Raw genomic sequence first — 22,091 nt, forward strand, 5'->3', positions numbered from 1 at the left:
ATTTGAGGACAGAATGGCATGCCTTTTCTCATATAAACCTCATGGTGACTGTGGGCTAAGAAACTTCCCTCCCCTCAAACAAAACAAACCCAGATAAATAACCTCTGCCTGATTGGTTCTGATTGATCATCTGCTAGGTTTTCAGTCTTGTGCTTTACTGTTGTTTTGTTTTTTTTTTTCCCCTGTCATTTTTCCATGCCTCCGAAGAGAAAGAGTGTCTTAGTTAGTCATCTTGGTGTAGGACAGAACTTGGCCTGGCACATAAGAAATTCATCTCTAAAAGGAATGAGAGAGATGGATAGAGGGAATAGACAGGAAGCCAGATCAGTTAACAGATATGGGTCATAGGACATTAGTTTTGGTAAAAACTTAAGTCTGGGTCTAGAGTTAACCATGTTAACTGAAGTAGCGAATTTGAGTTTTGTTTTGTTTTCAAATACTGGCATATTTGGGATATTGGCATATTGGCAAGTGAAGCTTGATGCTTTAGGAAGTTATAGGAAATTCAACTAAGTTTTTTTTTTTTTTTTTTTTTTTTTTAAATAAGCCCAGGCATTAAGCAGAAAACTGGAATATGGTTTATACTCTCCTCTCACCCTGGGAATGTGAGGAGCATGTATTACCACTTATTCATAAATAGCAGAAGAAAATATAAGCATCTTGTATCCCTATTAATTCTAATACATCTTCCTTGCTTCTCTACTAGAGTATTAAGTGGGTTTTCCCTACTTGTAGCTCTTCATATAGGTAACTGTGCTATTAATTTATCTTAAGACTAATAAACCCTGAAGGCTGTTTTTTCAGATTTGTGGTTTTTGCCTGTTTCATCTTGGATAGTGTAATCTTAAGTTATACAATGTCAGAATACAAAGATTGAAAACAAACTGTCCCTCCAGTCACCATCTTCTTGATGAGGCTGGTAACTAGAGGATTCTTGGGTAGCTGTAGTGATTAGTTTCGTGAGCCTCTTATATAATTGTATGTTTTTGCTCACCCGTTGGTTGGGAATAAATCACTTCAGAGTGAGAGAGAAATTAGACCTGCCTTGTGCTTGAGGAGCTTGTCACTAAAATGGGCTGAGATATCAAAGAGGAAGCTGGGACAAAGAGCCCAAGCATAGGAAGGCACAAGTGTCTCCTAGCATACAAATTTCATTGTGGCTCACTGATGGTGGGCTGGTCTCCATTCACTCTCTTCTGGAAGGCCCATTTGATTATACCTAGATTCCCTTCCACTCTCTGAAATAAATGAAAATATTTGCTTGTTCTTCCCCTTGAGCATTGTGCTTTGGAATAGAGATAAGCCATTGAGATATGGAGAGAAGGAAGTTTCTCAGTCTTCCCAGAGAACCAGTAATTAGCATTTATTAGAGAGTTTACCTATGGGTATACAAACCTGTTCCAAAGGAGGGTCTGTGGGACCATGAATAGGACATTTCCAACACAGAATTGTACAAACACCACCAAGAAACCATAACTCTGTGGCAAGGTGTTCAGTAGAATATTTTTTAAAGGAGTAGTGGTAAAATTAGATCTCAGAATAAGCTGGGGAAGTAACCTGCTGAATAGGTTTGGGTTCTTAAATTCATCTAGATATACTCAAGCAGCTGTACCTAGGCCAATGGTGACATTTAACTTCTCTTAGGAACCCAGAATACCAAGAAGTCTCACGCGCATGCGCTCGCATGCTCTTTCTGTCTCCACATGCATGCACCAGGGAAAGACCCTTTAAAGACACAATGAGAAGGTGGCTGACTACAAAACAGAAAGAGAGCCCTCACCAAAAATAATCATACTGGCACCCTTATCTCAGACTTTCAGCTGCCAGAACCATAAGAAAATAAATGTCTGTTGTTTAAGCCCAAAACAACCACCACCACCATAAACCCCAAGAAAAATGCAGACTGTGGTATTATAGATAAAAAAAACTTGTGATCCTCTTAGTCATTATATTCCTTAGATCAAGGGCTTTTGGGGGAATCCTCCCCACACTTCATCCTAGATTGTTATTTTTCCCAAAATGATTCCTCCATTTGAAAAACCTTATTCTTTTAACTTATATTAACCAATAAGAAAAGAAGATAAAAGTGGGTTATATTTATGGGAGATAGGGATAGCAATTGAGAGTGCCTATCAGAAAGGATGAATTTCAGGATAAACCAAGACCCAACCCCACATAGTCTTCAGCAATTCTTAGAACGTTTTAGGGCCCACCCAGATTTAACTAGTCCTTTAAATCCCCTTCTAATTCATAATTTGAAAATAAATATTTGGCATTTCTTATACTGCTGTTTCTCCACCCAACCATTGGAACAAATCTTTAGGGAGTGGTGAAGAAGCTGTTTAAAGAGGAAACAATAGGGAAAACTCTCTGACCTCAGTTTATCCCCTCATCTGGTTCTTCATTTGTTCCTGCTGAGGAACAGAACTTGTCTTTTGTCTGTAACACAAATACATCTTCACCTCCCTCCCTTCCCACTCCCCCCACCTGCTCTTCTCACTCCCTTCTATTATGGTTCCAATCAATGATGTCATTATGTGTGCCATTCAACTGCTGTTGAACCACTTGGCTGCAGGAATTTGGAAGAGCAAAGAGGCAGAATGGAATTTTTCTCTCTTCTGCTCAGGACTCTTGAGAATGTATTCTAATTTTAACTGGAGAAGTAGGAGTCAGGTTTTTCTTCGCTCAACAACTTCTACTCTCCCACTATGCCTTAACTTTCTAACACACACTTTTTACCTATCTGGGTATGAGAGAAAATTGGATATGAATTGTTAGGAATATAAATTGAACACTTAAAGAGGAAAAGTTTTAAAAATTGGGGGAAACAAGATGAAATTTTTGATCCTATGTTAGCATTTATGGCTGGTGTTTTGCCCTATTTACTATAAATTGGATGTTTGAGAAGCTTGTGATAAAGAGTTTACACTTTCCTACAGCACATAGCTTTTCATTTGATTTTTCTCTCTCTGATTTCATTCATTGAGTTTGAACCCAAATAACTAGTAGGTAAGAAAGTTTATAGTCAGGTAAAAAACTCTCTTTCCTATTTCCCCTCCTTGATACACCACCCCCACTAGTGTCTTTGAATTCCTTCTAATATGTCAGAACTGATGACTTTGATGAAAAACAAGTTTTATGCCTCTCTGTGGTTCCCCTTTAGTCTTTGCCCTAAGAGTAAACATAGCCTGGAAAAGGAGGGGGATGCTGAATTTTGTTGAGTCTGTTTTCCTTTTAAATACCTTCAGTTGTTTTTTTGCTGGCCAAGTTCTTGGAGTGGGATTATTTTTTGAGTGTCAGGTTTGTTTTTTTTAAGTGCTACTCTTTAGTATGTAAGATGAATAATTGTTGAGACCTACCTGTAAACACATTATATATGATTGTATGTCTGATTTTGGGGTGACCAGTAGCTGGCCTGGCTTTTCTAAGCAGAGCAATCATCTATCTGATTGCTCCCAGGCGCCCTTCTTAGCTATGTTGAAATGTGAGCTAATTACCTGAATCCAAGTGTGTCTATCCATCCTTCAAAATCTGTATGGGAGGGAAAATTGTGGGCTTTTTGTGTGTGTTTGGTATGTGTGTGTGATTTTTGCTGGGAGGGGAGAATTGTGATGTTCAGAAGGTTTCTCATTATTTGAAAGCTGTACCAGTACAGGAATGTTTAAGATTTTTTTTTTTTTAAAGATTTTATTTATTTTCAGAGAGAGGGGAAACGAGGGGGAGAAAGTGGGAAAGAAACATCAGTTGGTTGCTTCTCACACACCCCCAGCTGGGGACCTGGCCTGCAATCCAGGCATGTGACCTAAACAGGAATCGAACTGGCGACCTTTTGGTTCACAGGCCAGCTGGTGCTCAGTTCACTGATCCAAACCAACCGGGGCTGAGATGTATTTTAATACTTGAGGTGTTAACGCTTGAATTCTTTAGGCTGACATTGATTAGGAGAGGTGATATTTTATTTTTTAAAAATGCATATGGGTTCAATCAATAAAGGTTCAATAATTAAATAATATAGTTCGTTTTCTTTATGTACTCACCGAAATAGAGTTGCTTTTCATGTCTGATAGCTGAAGCTGGTCAGAAGAAAAATCTGTAGTATTTTAGAGATGGAGATGGGGAAACATGGTATTAGATTGGGAGATATTTTGGGGGGGGGTTACTTGGTGGTGGTGTTTGCAAACTAACTAGCAAAGGGCCTGTTTTTAATAAAATCTTAGATCCTTTTTAAGATCTAAAAAATGTTAACTTTTTTCCCCTCCTGTTCCTTTGCTTCTCTTTTCTCACATTTTCAAAAAAATACTTTAACCAAATCTTTCATCCCCAGAGCAGATTCTCAGGACAGAAATAGAAATACATTTTCAGGGTGTTCCACATTTGGAGTTCATATCAAATATTGAACCTTTTAAGTCCCTAGCAGTGAATATGTATTATTGAGGAAATTATGTTTGAAGTGCTTAGTGTTTGGATTTTAGAAAGTATTTATTGGGTTAGGATTTATTGAGTTATAGAGGAGGCAGTTAAAGAATTTTCACTATTATGCTTGTGTTTAGATATGAAATGGTTGAGTAGGAAAGGAAACTGAAAATGAACAGTGCTATAAGTTGAGAGGCCTTAAATGATGGCCCTCTTTAGAGCTCTAAATGAACAAGCAAACCACATAAGCCTTAAAATCGGTCTGTTCTCCACTTTGTTGACGTTTTCTCTTACTCTATCAGTTCTGTAGCGGGGGGCGGGGGGGGGTCGGGAAACCTTTGTGTGCTTGAACCTAGTTGCCTCCCTCTTTTCCCCACATACCAAGGTGTTCCCTGATCATCTTCTTTTGGCATGTTCTTCCTTTATTGAACTCCTCTGATTAACAAGACTCTTTCTGTTCCTCTGTTTGAATTCTAGGAAGGCTGCAAGACAGGTGTGCTCCTTAGAGCCAGCTGTGAGTCCTTCTTAACTTTCTTTTTCCTGTCACATCCCTGCAGCTGTCATATCCTGTTGGTAGGAATCTTAAACTTTTTAGGAAAGCCCTTAGTGCTTTTAGGGAGGAATTGGAATGCACTAGCAGCCTTCTTTGGACTTGGTGAGAAATGAAAAAAAAAAACCTTTTCTTGGTCTATACTTCCTTAAAACTATTTGCAGTTGTTGCCAACTATAACTGCACATAAGACTAACCAGGGGACCCTTCTTAAAATTTAGCTCCCTAAGCTCTTCTTTAGAGATTCCGATTTGTTACATTGGGTGAAGCCAGAAAAATGCATTTTAAAGTACTGTAGGTGAAAAGAATCCTTTTCCTAGTGCTTATTTTAAGTTTGTGAATTCTTAGGTAACTCTCATTCTTCATTCTCTGAATATTTTGGCCAAGACAACATTTACCTCCCCTCCAAAGTTTTTACCCACCTTCTTGACATTTCTTCCAAGCTCTGCATCACTTATTCTTAAAACCAACAGCCTTCTGGCTTTTAAGGGAGGGAGGGAGGTGGGGACTTTTAATAGAAACTTGGTTTCCGGGGGTCTCAAGTGTGAAGCCTTCATTTCCTCCACCTGCCTTGTTTTGTCCTACAATCAGTTAGAGCAAGACCTAGATGACCTCCTCTGGGGTTGGAGAAGAGTGGGGGTTGGGGAAAGAGCTTGATTTGGACAAGAGAAAGGAAAAGTAATGGGAGCTAGTGACTCAGAAGGGTGTTTAGTTCTGAGCTGACTGTGTTTGGGAGCTTCAAATCCTGTGAAGATAGGAGATACAGTTTCCAGTGGTCTCTTATTCTGGTGTAGCTTTAAAGTTCTTGACACCCTTCTGGCCCTAGAAAGTTTATTGATCTCAGAGTGGAAAGATTGTTGAAAGCAAGATGGTTGTTTTGGGAAACGCATTATGTGTATGTGTGGGGGAGTGTTGGAATGTGTCTTTACTATGTATGTGCTAAGATGGTATATCCTCTGCTAGTCCAGTCTTTTACCGTTAGTCCTCCTTTAGGCTCTGTGCATTGGTTTTTAGGACCATCCCATGTTTTGTGGTCTGGCTGGCATAAGGCTCAGGAGTGAACATGTACAGATGAATATCAGAAACTGGGGCAGGGAGGTGACAGCTGTGTGTTTAAGCATTGAAGTGTTCCTGAGAGAAAGACCATTGGTTGCTGTCATTTACCCTGAGAGTATGAAATTGGAAGCCCACTTACCCTGGAGTGTTTCATAACCTTTACCTCTGGGAAGTCAAGGCCATGTCATTTTTAATCTACCATCACGTAAAAGCCCCCAGGCTCTGCTTTTTATCTTGCCATCAGTCACATGGCAGTGAAAGTCAGGATATGACCATAAGGCTCGCTCTTTTCCTTTATGCCTCACTCTTACCTTACATTCCCTTGAAAAATCAGATTGACCTGAGAACTATTAACATAGTATGGTAATTCATTTATAAAAGGGGACAGATGGTTATTTTTGCAAAGTGTGACCATCTTAGGTCACTATTAGCCTCTCTTTCATTACCCCAGGGAAAAGATCTCTGAGGAAATAACTGTTACAGTGGGATAAATAAAGTGGCAGCATTTACGTCCTGATGGGAATGTATTATATGAGGCTTTTACATAAAACAGTGTTGGATGTGAACAGTAACTCAGTCATTGAAACAGCTATAGGAGAATGCCCTGGCTGGTGTGGCTCAGTGAACTGAGCACTGGCCTGTGGACTGAAAGGTTGCTGGTTTGATTCCCAGTCAGGGCACATGCCTGGGTTGCAGGCCAGATCCCCAGTAGGGGCACATGAGAAAGGTAACCCATCCATTCTCTTACACATTGATCCATTCTCTAGCACATTGTTTCTCTCCCTTTCTTTCTCCCTCACCTCTCTCTCTAAAAATAAACACATATTTTTTTAAAAACCAGCTATAGGAGAATGGCCAGCTCCAACTCACAGCAGTACATGAGCTTCCCTGAAATGCCCCTTCCTACTTGTAATGCTATCTCTGACAAATCTTTTTTTTTTTTTTAAGATTTTATTTATTTTTAGAGAGGGGAAGGGAGGGAGAAAGAGAAACATCAGTGTGTGGTTGCCTCTCATGTGCCCTTGCACTGGGGGCCTTGCCTGCAAGCCAGGCATGTGCCCTAACTGGGAATCGAACCAGAGACCCTTTTGGTTCACAGGTTGGCGCTCAGTCCACTGAGTCGCGCCAGCCAGGGCCTCTGAATTTTTTAGATGGAAATTTCTGCTTCCTACACATTATATAAGTGAGTGAGCTTGTAGCACTGACCAGGAAAAATGCCTGGCTTGGTTAATCCTTTGGGCTCCACTAAGAATAGTGAGTATGTCTCTTACTTGAATTCAGAAATACTCTTGCTTTGTGTCTTGGGAATTGCTGAGTTCACATTCCCTAAATAAGCCTAGGTTACATTTAGCTTACTGTTTTGTTTCTTTTAGTTTCTTTATATGATCCAGAGTGGCACTGGTAATACCACTAAAGAAAGTGAGTGCTTTCAACACGTAGTCCATGGAGTGCTGTTAGTAATTAAATCAAAGTGGACTCCTTTGGGCAGAGCAGGCAACCCTAAAACACTAAGCTTGGAACAGTAATTATTGTATTCAGGGTAAAATTAGTAAGTTTGTTTGTTTTTTTAATGTTCTCTTGAATTTGAATCTTGAAAATACCAGTTTGGATTGGAACATAACAAAGATAGAAATCCATTTTGGAGAGCTTATCATTGGTACTCTTTGCCATAAAAAGAGGCAGTTGTTTTAGAAAAAGCATCTATGATATACAGGCTGCCAATTATTGCAGTTGATTTTCCATTTGGGACTTAATTCCATTGACAAGAGCCCTTAATTTAAAATTTTCTAGTTATAACCTAGTACCTCCTTACCCTCTCCTTTTCCTTCTTGGGGCATTAAGGTATTTTTAAATTAATCTCTTTGTATTTAGAGAAGAATATGTTCTTTATCTTTAAAAAAAAATTTTTTTTAAAGATTTTATTCATTTTTTTAGAGGAAGGGAGGGAGAAAAACATCGACGTGTGGTTGCCTCTGCTGCACCCCCCTATTGGGGACTCAGACTGCAACCCAGGCATGTACCCTTATTGGGAGTCGAACCAGCGACCCTTTGGTTCACAGTCCAGCGCTCAATCCCACACCAGCCAGGGCAAGAAAAAGTTCTTAAGGGTACAAGAGCAACGGTGTAACTAACTGCACTTCATCTTGTCTTCTGAGGTTCTGCTTTGAGATCTGGTTTTTGGATCTCCATCTCTGGATCTCATGTTTCTCTTTCACTAGAATACCCTGGCCTGTCTTTTCTAATAGAAATATTTTCAAAAATCACGTGCCAGAAAGAGACCACACATTTGGCTTCAAACTTTATAACAGTCAGTAGAGAAAGGAGAATGCAGTTGTACTGTTTACAATTATTCACAGGCTTCAGGAGTTAAGAACTAACAAGTTACTCAGCAAAAGCATAATTATTTTGGGTCTGGGGACCAGAAAGAAAATTTTCCCATGGGTCCTTATAATGCAGTGCTGTAGTGAACAATGGCATACATCTTTACAGTAACTCAGTTTTGAGTTATAAGCCACATGATGTTAAGGATCTTTGTTTTACTCATTTTCTCTATTCCCAATGTCAATACACTGCCTCACAAAAATAGACACTCAGTGGATAATTGAATGACTAGTGGGTGAATGTATTAATTTTGTAGTTCAGTGTTCTTGAAAATGTTGGTATAAACTGATGTCAGGTAATTCAGTGAAAGCAGTTCCTCAGGTGCCTTTAGAGTAGCTGCGATTAGGTCCATAGAGTTAGGAGATTGGATCCTTGCTCAGTTCCCTTGGATACTTCCTTATATAGATACCTTCTTTTGTAGTCATTAATTATTAAGGATGATGAAATCAATAAAACCTGGCAGCATAGATTTTTTGGGGGGTTCCAGAAGAAGTTGGTTAATAGCACTTGGTAGAGAAGACTCTGGTTTTGGTAGAGAAGACTCTGGTTTTGTCCAGTTACTATTCTGCCGCACTTTGATCCTAAGTTTAGTCTTTCGTCCATTTGCTTCATAGCTAAAGGGAGTTTCCTTTTTGCCTTTGTAATAGGTCTGATTCCTACCAACTTTTGGTGACTTGACTTCTAATGTAGAAGAATGAATGTATGGCATTGTTAGCTTCAAATTATTGGTAGTCTCAGACTTGGTTTCAAGGACTAGAAAGTATGTTGCAGTAACAGTAATATCTAATATTAAATACCTATATGATCGTTCCTATGTACTGAGCATGTTCACACATGTAATTTATATTCTTGCCTTGAATTTCTGTGTTTTCCCTGAATAGGTATTATTTTCTTTAAATTGCCTGAGGATTTTGGAAATATGAAAGGTGAACAAGGAAAAAAGTGAATTTGGAAAAGTTGGAGGATGTCTTCTGAAGAGTTCTGTTTGGAACTATCTTATTCCATGATAGAAAATACAGTGATAGTGATTCATGGGGGTATTTGGCTTTATTAAATATACATCTTACTTTCTGTCCTGTGCTTATATGTGGGTTCTCTCTTTTGCACAGTTCTCTTTTTAATTTTTCTCAGTGAGCTTTTAAAAAGAAAAGGCAGTTTTGGAGAAATAGGATTATCATGTATGCTAAAATTATTGATGTTAGTCACCTGGCTTGCTGTTTTAATCTTGAGTGACAGGATGGGAGAAAACAATATGGATTAATCTGAATGTCCAGTGCCTGTGTTTAGTCAGGACAGGTTTCTCCTCTGATTTTGGATGCAAGTTGTATGTTTTGTTTTTAGGAGTTTTCAATTAATAGGAAATAAGGCCACTTCAGATTCCACCACTATTTCTCTAATGCAGGACCATGCATGGGAAGAATAAAAATTTGTTAGTGGTTGAGGGTTTGCAAGAGGGAATTGGGGAGGGGGATGAAGAAGAGAAAGGTTTGCAAATACATATGACACTGAGCTACAGGGGTCAGTGCAGCCTGCAGATGCATAACCCCATTTGTGCACTTGAGCATGGCCTAAGGGAGCATTGGCCTGATGAATGCAGAGAGAGAGATGCATTTTGATTGAGATAATTTCCCTTAGATGGATCTCACCATCCCATGAATCAAAGCCTGTCAGCAAGGAGCTAAAGATGGAGTGAAGTTTATTGTACGTTTGTTTCCATGCGACACCTTCACACTAGAAGGGTCAAGTGAGAGAGATCATTAGAACTGTGTTGATTTACTGGGCCTGTTGTGCACTTTCCCTGCAGGGCAAGAAGGAAAGAGGCTTTAGGAGGGGAATTGTGGGGCACTGGGTGGTGAGGGAAGAGCAGGCATGAACAAAATAAACCCTCACTGGTCTCTGTGGGAGAGGGGTGGACAGGCTTTTTGTAGGGAGTGGGAAGTGTAGGGGATCTGTATGTTTTGGTTTCGTTTCCTCTAGAGCCCCTGGTAGATTTGGAACAGATGCTCTGCCTGGATCTCCAGGAGAGGCACCAAAGATCTGATTAAAGAGGAAGCTCATGACACCTGGCCAAGGTGGTTCCTTTGGTTGGAGCATTATCCTGTGTACCAAAAGGTGGTCAGTTCAATCCCTGGTCTGGGCACATACATAGGTTGCAGGTTCAGTCCTAGTTGAGGCACATATGGGAGGCAATCAGTTGATGTTTCTCTCTCCCTTCCTTTTTCTCAAAAAATCAATAAATATATCCCTGGGTGAGGAATTTTTTTTTCTTTTTTTTCTTTTTTAAGGAAGCTCATGGGGAAATCTCTGATACTATCCCTAGTGGTTAGAGAAGTATATTCTCTCCTCCCTCCATTCTTTTTCCTCCCTTGTTCTTGCCTCACGTTTGAGCTCAAAAGGAAACACAGGAAATTTAATTTAGAAATCAAAATTCCCATTTCTGGATATAGCAAAATAGTGGACCAAAATAAAGGTGGTCCCACACATTCTGAATGGAGATTTGTGAAGAGTGGCCCCAGGGTTTGTGCTGAGAGAGAGAAAGGCTGGGTTTCAGGTAGCATCTCCCTCTCTGTAATTTGAATTGACTGAAGTACCCCCAGCATTGAATAGAATGGGAAAAAGTACGTGGTGTGGTAGTCCTGTCTCTCCCTGAGAAGAGTATGGAACGTTCTTTTTATTTCCCTTAAAACTCTTTTCTTGCTTGGCCTGGAGACTTAGTGAAATGGGGATACTTTATCTAGAATATTCTTTAGAGGCTCTTGTTTTGAAATTTCCATTTACATGGTAGACAAAGCTTTTCCTACTAACTTAGGTAAGGAAAAATGTAGTAAGGCCTATATTCATTGGAAACCCTAATTTTTTTTATTACAGGTCAGAAGATGGAATAACCAACTAGCCAGAATTAGAAACAAATTTGGTTGAGAAAAATGTTTAGAATAAAATTACTAATGACAGTCCTTTCCTTAGATCCCTATATAGTTATATAGTGAAGGCATTTGGTATGGTTGAAAGAGGATAGGATCCTAACATTGAGTCAAGTTATTTGAGTGATATGGAAATCATTAAAGTAGTTCACAACTACTTTTACCTAAGGATCCTACTAATCCTTATCCCATGGGAATTAAGCACTTCTTCCACTCTGCTACTGTTGTTCCAAAGAAATGCCTATGTGAGATATCTGAGGAGATAGTAAAGTTAGGAAAGGGGCTAAAATATCCTGGCTTTCATTCCTACCTCTCCCACTTACTCCGTAAGACTATTTGTGAAACTTTGGGCAAATTACATAATCTCTTTAAGCCTTGATTTTCTTATCTATTAAATGAATTTAGTCATAGTACCTACTATTTTTAAAATTGCTGTAAGGAGTAAATGAGATATTACCTGTAAAGAACTTCATGTAGTACCTGGCACATAGTAAGCACTCAAATGTTAGTGGCTATAATATTTTGTTAATTTATGATTTTTAAAGTTAAAGACAAGATACTTTTTTTCTTAAAACCTGGCTCAATGTTTTATAGTAGTTTATATTAATTATGGAGCCACTACAGATTTGTTGATGGTTATAATGAAAAAGGCAGAAAAATTATGTAGGCTATATTCTAGTTATTAATAGAATATAATTAAATGATAACTGATATGTAGGGTTTTTCAGTCCTTCATAACCACCAACCTGAAAAAGCAAGTGCAGCAAAAGGGAGAAAATGAACATGTTTCTCAAACTGAAAGAGCTCTGAATAGTTTGAAATTATTTCGCAATAAGGTGAGTCAAGGAACCAGCTGCAGCCAACTCTCTAAAGAGAGAGATGCTCTGCATCTTTTCCAAGCATCCAAGAGACTCATGGTGCCTGCCCTGTAACTAGAGATAATGTTTCAGCTCACTGAATTAGAATTGAAGCTGGCCATTCTCCTAGAGCTGTTTTAAAGACTGAGCTGCTACTGTTCACATCCAGTACTGTTCAATGTAAGAGTCTCATACATATTCCCATCAGAACCTAAAATCTGCTATTTTATTTATCTCACTTTAACAGATATTTTCTCATTTCTTTCCTTCCCTGCATACCTATTCACCAGTAATCAAAAGCCTAGCCCTGGAATTAGTAAACATCTAAACTCAGGTGGGCTCCCTGGGTGTCTCATCTCTCCCTGCCCCAACCCTTTCCCTGAACTTGGCACATCTAAACAAAGAATCTGTTCTCTCATACATGTCAAGAGACCCTCTACTACATGCGCACATACCCTCACTATGGGCCAGGTTAATTTCTTTGGTAACCAACATAAGGTCAGGTCAAAAGATTTCAAACAAACTTTATTTTGATTGATTTTAGAGAGAGGGTTAGGGAGAGAGAGAAACATGAGTTTGTTGTTCCATCTATTCATGAATTCACTGGTTGATTTTTTTTTTTTTTTAAGATTTTATTTATTTTTAGAAGAGAAGGCAGAGAGGGAGAGAAATGTCAGTATGTGGTTGCCTCTTGCACGCCCCTTAATGAGGATGTGGCTCACAACCCAGGCATGTGCCCTGACTGGGGATCGAACCCTCAACTTTGGCATATTGGGACAACACTGCAGCCAACTGACCTACCTGGCCAGGGCCAAACTTTTGAACAAAGCTTCTGTGCAGTGTTCCTGAGTTGGATTCCTTCCTTCCTTCCTTCCTTCCTTCCCCCTCCCTCCCTCCCTCCCTCCCTCCCTCCCTTCCTTCCTTCCTTCCTCCCTCCCTCCCTTCCTTCCTCCCTCCCTCCCTCCCTCCCTCCCCCCCCCCCACCCCACAAGGAGTTCATATTCCTGCAGTTTGCAGGCAGACTGTGTCTCTGGGTGTCCCAAGATCCACAGTGAAAAGGAAAGGCAATGAACAGATCTATAGTAACAGAAATTTTTAAATACCTCTACTGTTGACCCCAACCAAGGAGTTACCTTTAAACAAACTATGATCATAGAAGCCTCTTCTTTGGTCAAATGCACGGCAGCTGTCCAGCTTTCCTTGCTCAATTTGTTTAACAACCCAAGTCTCTACACTACAGAAATTTCTTCAGCATAGAAATTTGTTTTATGGATATTTCTTACTGTTTTTTTTTGTTTGGATTTTTTTTACTCGTTATTACTGAGTCCCTACTCTTTTAAAATATCTCGTTTCTGTTAAATTTTGAAGGTTTACAGCAGTTATTTTTGCTTCTGTGTATGACGGTTAAAAAATTACAATTTTTTCCATAAAATGTAAGAGCAACCAATGTTACCATTGAGTAAAAGTGAAAACTGGGATTGAAAAAAAAGGACTTTATTTATTTTTAGAGAGAGGGGAAGGGAGGGATAAAGCGAGGGAGAGAAGCATTGTTGTGTGAGAGATCAATCGGTTACCTCTTGCATACCCCCAACTGGGAACTTGGCCCTGAACGAGGCATGTGCCCTGACTAGCAATAGAACCAGTGACCCTTTGGTTCACAGGCCGGCACTCCATACACTGATCCACACCAGCCAGGGTCGAAAACTGGGATTCTCATTTAAATTATTCCAAATTTGTATTTAGGAATTTAGTTGTAGGCTCCAGTGCTGAAACCATGACAAGGCAAAGTATAGGGATTGGGTCTGATTTTGCTTCATTTTTCTTTTCAATATCCAATACTTGTGGAGTGAGTTCTGGAGATGTTCCAGTTGTAAGGAAGGGATGTGTTTGGATTTCACCATGGGTATGTTCCTTGGGGTTAGATGCTGGAGGGTGAGGCACATTTTGCAAGACCCATGTCAGCTCTCAGTAGTCATCAAGTTCAAAAAATTCATTATCTCCTTGATATTCCATTCCCTGGAAATCTACTCCATACCACAGTTCAGCAGATCCTTTCACAAGTTGGGATCCTTCTTGTGACCTATCTGTGGCAATTTCCATTCTAGCTCCAAATAGTTAGCAAACGATTCCAGCAGGCATGATCTCAGTTGGTTTCTGTTCTTATCCTGTCTCTTTGCCCTTGAAATGAGATTTATCCTTCTCTTGTTCTGGAATTAAATAGAGAATTTTCTCCTCCATGTCCTGTCTCACTATCAAAGTATCATCCTATTAATTTCTTCTTTTGAATGAATTTCACATTAGAAAGGGCTTCAATAGATAATTCAATAGTTTGGTTGAATCCATTTTCACCTCCATAGGATATATCAGCTAATTTTAAAACTTTTGGCTACAGCCTCTCATCAAACATAAGATTGACTCAGTTCAGTTTCAAAGTCAGCTGATCCAGCCAGATGAGACTAGCCACATTTTTTGTCCCCAGAAATAAACAGTTGCACAGCCGTCTCAGCTGCTTTCTGACATGGCTATGTCGCTTTTCCATTCTTAAACTGGCAAAACGCAAGGCTGACTGACCTCCTCCGTGTTTCTTTGGGAGATCCACAGTGAATATGTGCAGGACTTCTCTTGTATTTCCTTGGAGTGTGCCGAAAAGTGTACCACTACCATTTATTACAATGAATCCAAACTTGCTATCATCTGAAAGTAGTGCTGGAAGAACTTTATGGAATTTGTTGTCACACAAATACAATAATGCATTAATTTGTTTCAAAAGTTCTGTGTCAATGTTGACTTTCTTTTCCTTATTCTGTTACAAAGTTGTACCACAATAAACAGCCAAGCCATTAGGAGGTATTTTGTTTTAAAGTTTGAGTCTTTGTTATACAAATGTAATGCCTCCCAGGTGGTTTACTCATGGCTTTATGTTATACAGTTCCAAACTCTGGCGACATTTTTGCCACTGGTGAAATCTGGTCTTTGGGAGGAATGATTAATATTACGTTTGTGCCATTGCTAAGGGCTGCCTCCAAGCTTTTACTTGATCAGCTTCTTGATCTTCCTGAGCTTCCAAGGTCCTGTCAGCAACACCGGGGTCCTCCAGGATCTTCAAGCTGTTCTTAAAGTTTTTGTTTATTTTAAGGACAACATGTTGTATGTTAGCTTATTCAGTTTCTTATCTTATTTTTTTCTGTTTGTGTGATCCTTAGTTCTTACCACAAGGTTGGCTGGCATATTGTGATCCATAAATTGTAGTTTAATTCCCATTTACCTTGTTAATGGAGGCTAGCTTGTTTCAACCCTTTCCTTTGTCCCTGAACAGTCTGAAGATGATGAGAAACTGAAAAAGAGGAAGGAGCGATTTGGAATTGTAACAAGTTCAGCTGGAACAGGAACCACAGAGGATACAGAGGTAAAAAAATACATACATGCTTCATAGAGCCCTTGAAGGGAAAAGGGGGTGAGCAAACGAGTGGAGAGACACTATTGTTTCTCCAGCCTGCTTCTTAAATGCTCAAATGGCAAAATCTTTTGTCCTTGCTTGAAAGTGTTTTCTGGATAAAGTGGCCACAGAATTCTATCAATATACTTTATTCAGTGTTAGAACCAGTTAGTCTGGTAGGAGGGAGAACAAGATTTGGAATCAAATAAGCTTGGATTTGAAAAGTGGCTGAGCCGCTTAGTATTACAGAATATTTACAAGTTACGGTACTTTTCTTGGCCTCAGTTTCATCATCTGGGAGGTAGAGAGAGTAATACCTACTTTGAAGTAGTAGTTTAAGCATGAAATATTTCTGCATAAAAAGGAATGATTTTATATAGAACACTTAACACGACAACACCTGTCATTCTTTGAGTATTCAATAAGTAGTAATGTGTTTGATAATCTGCCAGGCATATTTCTTGAACTATTTAATGAAGACTCTCTGACCCAGACACAGGTATAATTGTGCCTAACTCCCCTCTGGAATAGGACAATTTGACTCATGATACATCCTGGTCTTACCACTTTATTTACAGGTAGTTTCTCAACATGAAAGTAGCACTTTTTTTGTTTTTTGATTTTTTTGTTTTTGTTTTTTATATTTAAAATTTTTTTAAATTATATTTTATTAATTATGCTGTTACGGTCATCCTGATTTTTCCCCCTTTCACCCCTTTACCGAGCACCCTCTGTTCCCTCAGGCAATCCCCCCAACATTGTTCATGTCCATGGGTCATGTGTGTAAATTCTTTGGTTATTCCATTTTCTGTACCGTACTTATATATCCCCGTGGCTATTCTGTAACTACCTATTTGTATTTCTTTTTTTAGATTTTACTTATTTTTAGAGACCGGTGAAGGGAGGGAAAAAGGGAGAAAAAAGTTGATGTGTGAGAAATAGATCAATTGATTGCATATCACATGCCCTCAACTGGGGACCTGGCCCACAACCTAGGCGTGTGGCCTGACTGGGAATGGAACTGATAGCCTTTTAGTCCACAGGCCAGCACTCAATCCACTGAGCCACACGAGCCAGAGCCCTGTTTGTATTTCTTAATCCCCTCACCTCTTCACCTCTTCCCTGACACCCCACTCTCATCTGGCAACCATGAAAATGCTCTCTGTAACCATAATTCTTTTTTCCTTTTAATTTAAACTTTATTATATTTTTTCATTGCCATTTAGTCCCCTTATACCCTCTCCCCCCAGCAATCACCACACTGTTGTCCATATCCATGAACACGTTTTCCTTTTTGCTTAATCCCTCCACCACCTAACTCCCCTCCATCTGTGATTCTCTCTCTTTGCTTCTTGTTTGCTTAATTTGTTTTTTTTAGATTCAATTGTTGATACATATTTTTGTCATTTTATTGTTCATGATTTTAATCTTGTTATTTTCTTAAGTAAGTCCCTTTAACATTTCATATAATAATGGTTTGGTGATGATGAACTTTAGTTTTTCTTGTCTGGGAAGCTCTTTATCTGCCCTTCAATTTTAAATGATATGTTTGCTGGGTAGAGCAATTTTGACTGTAGGTCTCTGCTTTTCATTACTTTGAATATGTCCTGCCAATCCCTTTTAACCTGCAGAGTTTCTTGTGAGAAATCAGCTGACAGTCTTATAGGGACTCCCCTTTAGAACTAACTTCTTTTCTTTTCCTGCTTTTAAGATTCTCTATTTGTCTTTTAACATTTGGCATTTTAATTATGATGTATCTTGGAGTGGGTCCCTTTGCATCCATCTTCTTTGGGACTCTCTCTGCTTCCTCAACTTGCATGTCTGTTTCCTTCACCAAATTAGGGAAGTTGTCTTTCACTGTTCTTTCAAATAGATTTTTGATTTCTTGCTCTTTCTCTTCTTCTGGCACACCTATGATGCAAATGTTGGACCTCCTAAAGTTTTCCTAGAGAACTACTATCCTCATATTTTTGGATTTTTTTCTTCTTTTGTTGTTCTGATTAGTTGTTTCTTGCTCCTTTATGTTCCAAATCATTGATTTGATTCTCGGCTTCATCCACTCTACTGTTGTTTCCCTGTAAATTGTTGTTTATTTCAATTAATGTGTCCTTCATTTCTGACTGGATCTTTTTTATGCTTCTCAGGTCCTCACTAAGTTCCTTGAGCATCCTTATAATCAGTGTTTTGAACTCAGCATCTGATAGATTGCTTATCTCCATTTCGTTTAGCTCTTTTTCTGGAGTTTTGGTCTGTTCTTTAATTTGGGCCATGTTTCTTTGTCTCCTCATTTTGGCAGCCTCCCTGTGTTTGTTTCTGTGTATTATTAGATAGAGTTGTTTTGACTCCGTGTCTTGGTAGTATGGCCTAATGTAGTAGGTGTCCTGTAGGTAGGGTTCATTGTCACAGCCTCCCTTATCATCTAGTTGGTTACTCAGGTGTGCCCTTTGTGTGGGCTGAATATACCCTGCTCTTGCAGTTGAGCCTTGGTTGTTGTTGGCAGATCAGTGGGAGGGATTCACTCAGTTCAGTCAGCTACAAGGACTGGCTATGACCACTGACCACCAACCTCCGCCCTCCGTGGAGGATCAGCTGTGCACCAGCAGGATTGGTGGGGCTCTGACGTGGTCTGTAGCTGTCCACTGGGTGCACTGGCCCTGGGGTTTCCCAGGTGGTGCAGGCCAGGGTCAACCATCACCTGTGTTTTGCCTTGGGCCACCCTGCCTGTGCTGTAAAGTAATCTGAAATGGCTGCTACTTGTGCTGGGCTTGGGGATTCCCAGGTGAAGAAGCCAGACTGTGAACCTAAGCTGGCTGCTGCTAGTGTGGATCCTGGGGCTTGCTGAGTCCAGCTGTTGTTTGAGAGGATTTGGGAAGTTGTATAGTGTAAGCCAAGATCAGCCATTCATATGGAAAAGCAGCTTGGGTGGGGCAGAGTCTCTGAGGCTCTCCAAGGCAGATTAAGCAGTGTTAGCCAGGTAGATGGAATCTCAGATATGGCACCAGCTTGCTGGCTCTCTGGCTCTGTGCAGGGAGGGTTTAGAAAATGGACAATGGCCTGTGCTTGCCTTGATGCCAGACACTTCAGTTTCTCACAGTATGCCACTGTGCTTTTCAGGCTGCTACCCAGTACTGGAGCTCAGAAAGAGTGAGTCTGAGTAGGTGAGTCCGTGTGTGGGTTCTTTTAAGAGGAACTGCTTGGGGTGCCAGCAGTTTCTTCCACTGACTCGGTCTCCACTGGTTGTTGCAGCCAGAAGTTGTGGGGCCTTATCTTCCTGGTGCTGGAGTGTTAGGGAGCCTAATGTGGAGCAGGGACTCCTCGCTCTCGAGATACCCCTTCAGAATTTTTATCTACCACTCATGGGTGTGGGACCAGCCCCTTTCCATGTTTGCACCACTACCAATTTGGATGGATGTGATTTCTTTAATTCTGTAGTTGTCAGACTTCCATTCAGCTCAATTTCTGACGGTTCTGAGTGATCAGGTTGTTTTATATTTAGTTGTAAATTTGATGTGGTTGTGTAAACACGTAAGCCATGTCTGCCTATGCTGCCATCTTGACTGGAAGTCAGTCCGTCTCTTTCTCTTTGTCTCTCTCTCTTTTTTTTAAATTAAGACTTGTGTTCATCCATATTCCATCTTCCTCTGGAGTAACTCACATTCACTGAGACTCCTAAACATTGAAAGATTGCTCAGAACATTGATAGACAATATTGATTTGCTGATTTGAAAGTATTTATTGCGCTGGCCAAAAGTTTTTTTAGTATTTTCATACGATGTCTCTAGTAGTGCTTAAAGAGTTCATTCAAAACAACTTTGTTAAAATTGTATTGTGGCAGCTGTCATATCAGCATGCATTTTTTTAAAAAATGATTTTATTTATTTTTTAGAGAGGGGAAGGGAGGGAGAAAGAATGAAACATAAATGTGTGAGAGATACATGGATCTTTTGCCCCTCACACACTCCCAACTGGGGACCTGGCCTACAACCCAGGCATGTGTCCTGACTAGGAATTGAACCAGCGACCTTTCGGTTTGCAGGCAGGCCCTCAGTCCACTCAGCCACACCAGCCAAGGCTCAGCATGCTTTTTTTTTTTTTTTTTTTAACGTAACAAAATTGGTGAATTTCTGTGCATCCATTTTAATATTGAAGACAGAAGAAAATATGCAACATTTGCAGTGTATTATGCTTTATTATTTCAAGAAGGGTAAAAACATGTCCTGGCTGATGTGACTCAGTGAATTTAGCACCAGTCTGCGAACTGAAAGGTTGCTGGTTCAATTCCCAGTCAGGGCACACACATGAGTTTCATGCCAAGTCCCCAATCACTGTTTCTCTTGCACATGGATGTTTCTCACCTTCTCTTCCTCCCTCCCTTCCACTGTCTCTAAAAATAAATAGATAAAATCTTTTCTTTTTTTTTAAAGGTAAAATTGCAACTGAAATGCAAAAAAAAAGATTTGTGCAGTGTATAGAGAAGGCCCTGTCACTGGTTGAATGTGTCAAAAGTGGTTGCAAAGTTTCTTGGTACTACTGACATTTTGGCCAAGTAATTCTTTGCTGTGGGGCTGTCTAATGCATTGGAAGATGTTTAGCAGCAGCCCTAGCCTGTACCCACTAGAAGCCAATGGCGGAAAATAACCGACTTGCTCAACATACCCAAATCAATAAAGTTATTGGTGAAAATAAAAATTAATGTCTTTTATTTTATGGGGAAAAAAACTAAACAGACTTTTTGGCCAACCCAGTATAATGGAGACCAAGTGTTGCCTAAAGTGTACATAGGGAACATTTGAAATAATAAATATGTTTTGAATTACAGAAATTTTTTGGGTGTTGAGGAATTTGGAATATTCTTGCTCTCATTTAATCCAAACTTACTTCCTTTTTTCCATCTACCTCTGGAGGTATCTTCTGAAAATCTATTATCCTCGCACACTCAACATCTTAAGTTTCTTTAGGAATAATAAAAACAAACCCTGAAAATTTTAGAGTCCAATCAGTTTACATTCTTCATTAGGGAAAAACTAAACGGGTTTGTGTTTTTGGTGCTAATTCAGAATAAATCATTACCTGTTGTTAGTATCTGCTTACTTAATGACTAGCCAGGATGAGCTAGAAGTAAACCATAAACCTAGATTTGTGTTAATTCCAGTTAAAATTACTCCCTCTTTCCCAAGGATACTGTTAAACTAGACATGCTCACTAAGCTGGTACATTTGGCCTCTGCAAGATAAGGCAGATTAGGATTTTGTTGGATGGCAAGGAATATCAGCTTTTGTTGAGTCAGTGTATGTAAGAAAGTAGCTTCTGAGGCTCATGGAGTTTATATGAACCAGATGACTTTTATTTGATTCCAAAGAATTGTGTTAATAATCCACATTGAGTGGTCTGGGTCTGTAAACACTCGGCTTTTCTCTTTAATTTCAATTAAACCTCCTGTGTGAATGGAATGAAAAAGAAGCCCCCTTTTGCTGGGGGCAGTGGTTGGAGTAAGGATGGATTCAGTGCTGTTTGAGTCATTCTTAGGACAAAAATGTTTTTCTCTCCTCACCGCATTTTGTGCCATTTCTCAAATGTTTCCTCCCTTAAGAGATACATGTTGGGGACTCCCCTCCTCTCCCCACTTATGTTGGCCTTTTATTCTCTTTGTATTTGGTGGCCTAACAAATAGCTGCTGCATGGGCCCAAAAGGGCATTCCCTTCACCTCCCCAAAATAGCATTGGTCAACCCTTTGTCCTCTGATCTCCCATCTCTTCACTGACCAGAAGACTTTCCCCAGTCTGTTACAAGTCCATTGTTTCCTAGCTAACTTGCTACAAGGCTGGCTGCCTTCAGGAATCTTTCCATTTTCTGCTACTATTTTCTTCTTCCTCTCCCTCCCCCCACCCCGACTCCTTACAATCTTCTCCCCTTCTCACCCTCCTTTTCCACCAAACTTCCCCCAGCTCTAACTGGGTAACAAGAGAAATTCAGGAATGAAGTCTTTGGCTGCCAAGCTTAAGCCTGGGCCTTCCCTTCTTCTTGGACCTTGTGACAGTCCATGTGAGTTTGGATTAAAGCAGCCAGGAACCTAGGTCACTGTCATCTTGCATTCTAATTTTTTTTTTCTTCTTGCTTCTTCCTTATAGGCAAAGAAGAGGAAAAGAGCAGAGCGCTTTGGGATTGCCTGATGAGAAACTCTTGTTTTCTGTTCTCCAGTGGTTTCCATCTCTCTGATTTTGTTGGTCACATATATACCTAAATACAGAGTTATGTGCCTAGGTCCTGCCTCGCAATAGGAGAACATGTACCCCAGGCACACCTGTGAACTACAGTAGCAATTTGACTTATTGCTGTTCCAACTTTAAGATTGTGGTTGTTGTGTTGTTTTTTTTTAATTATTATTTTGCTTGTTAATAAAAAAAATAGAAAAGAGAACAGTGTGTTTTATGAGGTGCTCCTTTGAGTTTTTAGAACCAAATTAGATGAGATATGA

The 22,091-nt window shown here is 39.8% G+C and overlaps 1 protein-coding gene and 1 pseudogene across 1 annotated transcript in view; one reads left to right on the plus strand and one right to left on the minus strand.

The window, feature by feature from the left end:
• Nucleotides 1-22,091, plus strand: part of SARNP (SAP domain containing ribonucleoprotein) — a 51,660-nt gene extending 29,569 nt beyond the window's left edge. Inside the window, exons 10-11 of the mRNA XM_054590984.1 lie at nucleotides 15,496-15,585; nucleotides 21,745-22,091. Coding sequence (XP_054446959.1) covers nucleotides 15,496-15,585; nucleotides 21,745-21,786 — 132 coding nt within the window. The 3' untranslated portion in view covers nucleotides 21,787-22,091. The remainder of the gene's footprint in view (nucleotides 1-15,495; nucleotides 15,586-21,744) is intronic.
• Nucleotides 14,145-15,407, minus strand: LOC129084778 (eukaryotic peptide chain release factor subunit 1-like; annotated as a pseudogene).

This window comes from Pteronotus mesoamericanus, unplaced genomic scaffold (assembly GCF_021234165.1).
Source record: "Pteronotus mesoamericanus isolate MK-2021 breed Mesoamerican mustached bat unplaced genomic scaffold, CSHL_Meso_final scaffold_21, whole genome shotgun sequence".
Classification (NCBI taxonomy): domain Eukaryota; kingdom Metazoa; phylum Chordata; class Mammalia; order Chiroptera; family Mormoopidae; genus Pteronotus; species Pteronotus mesoamericanus.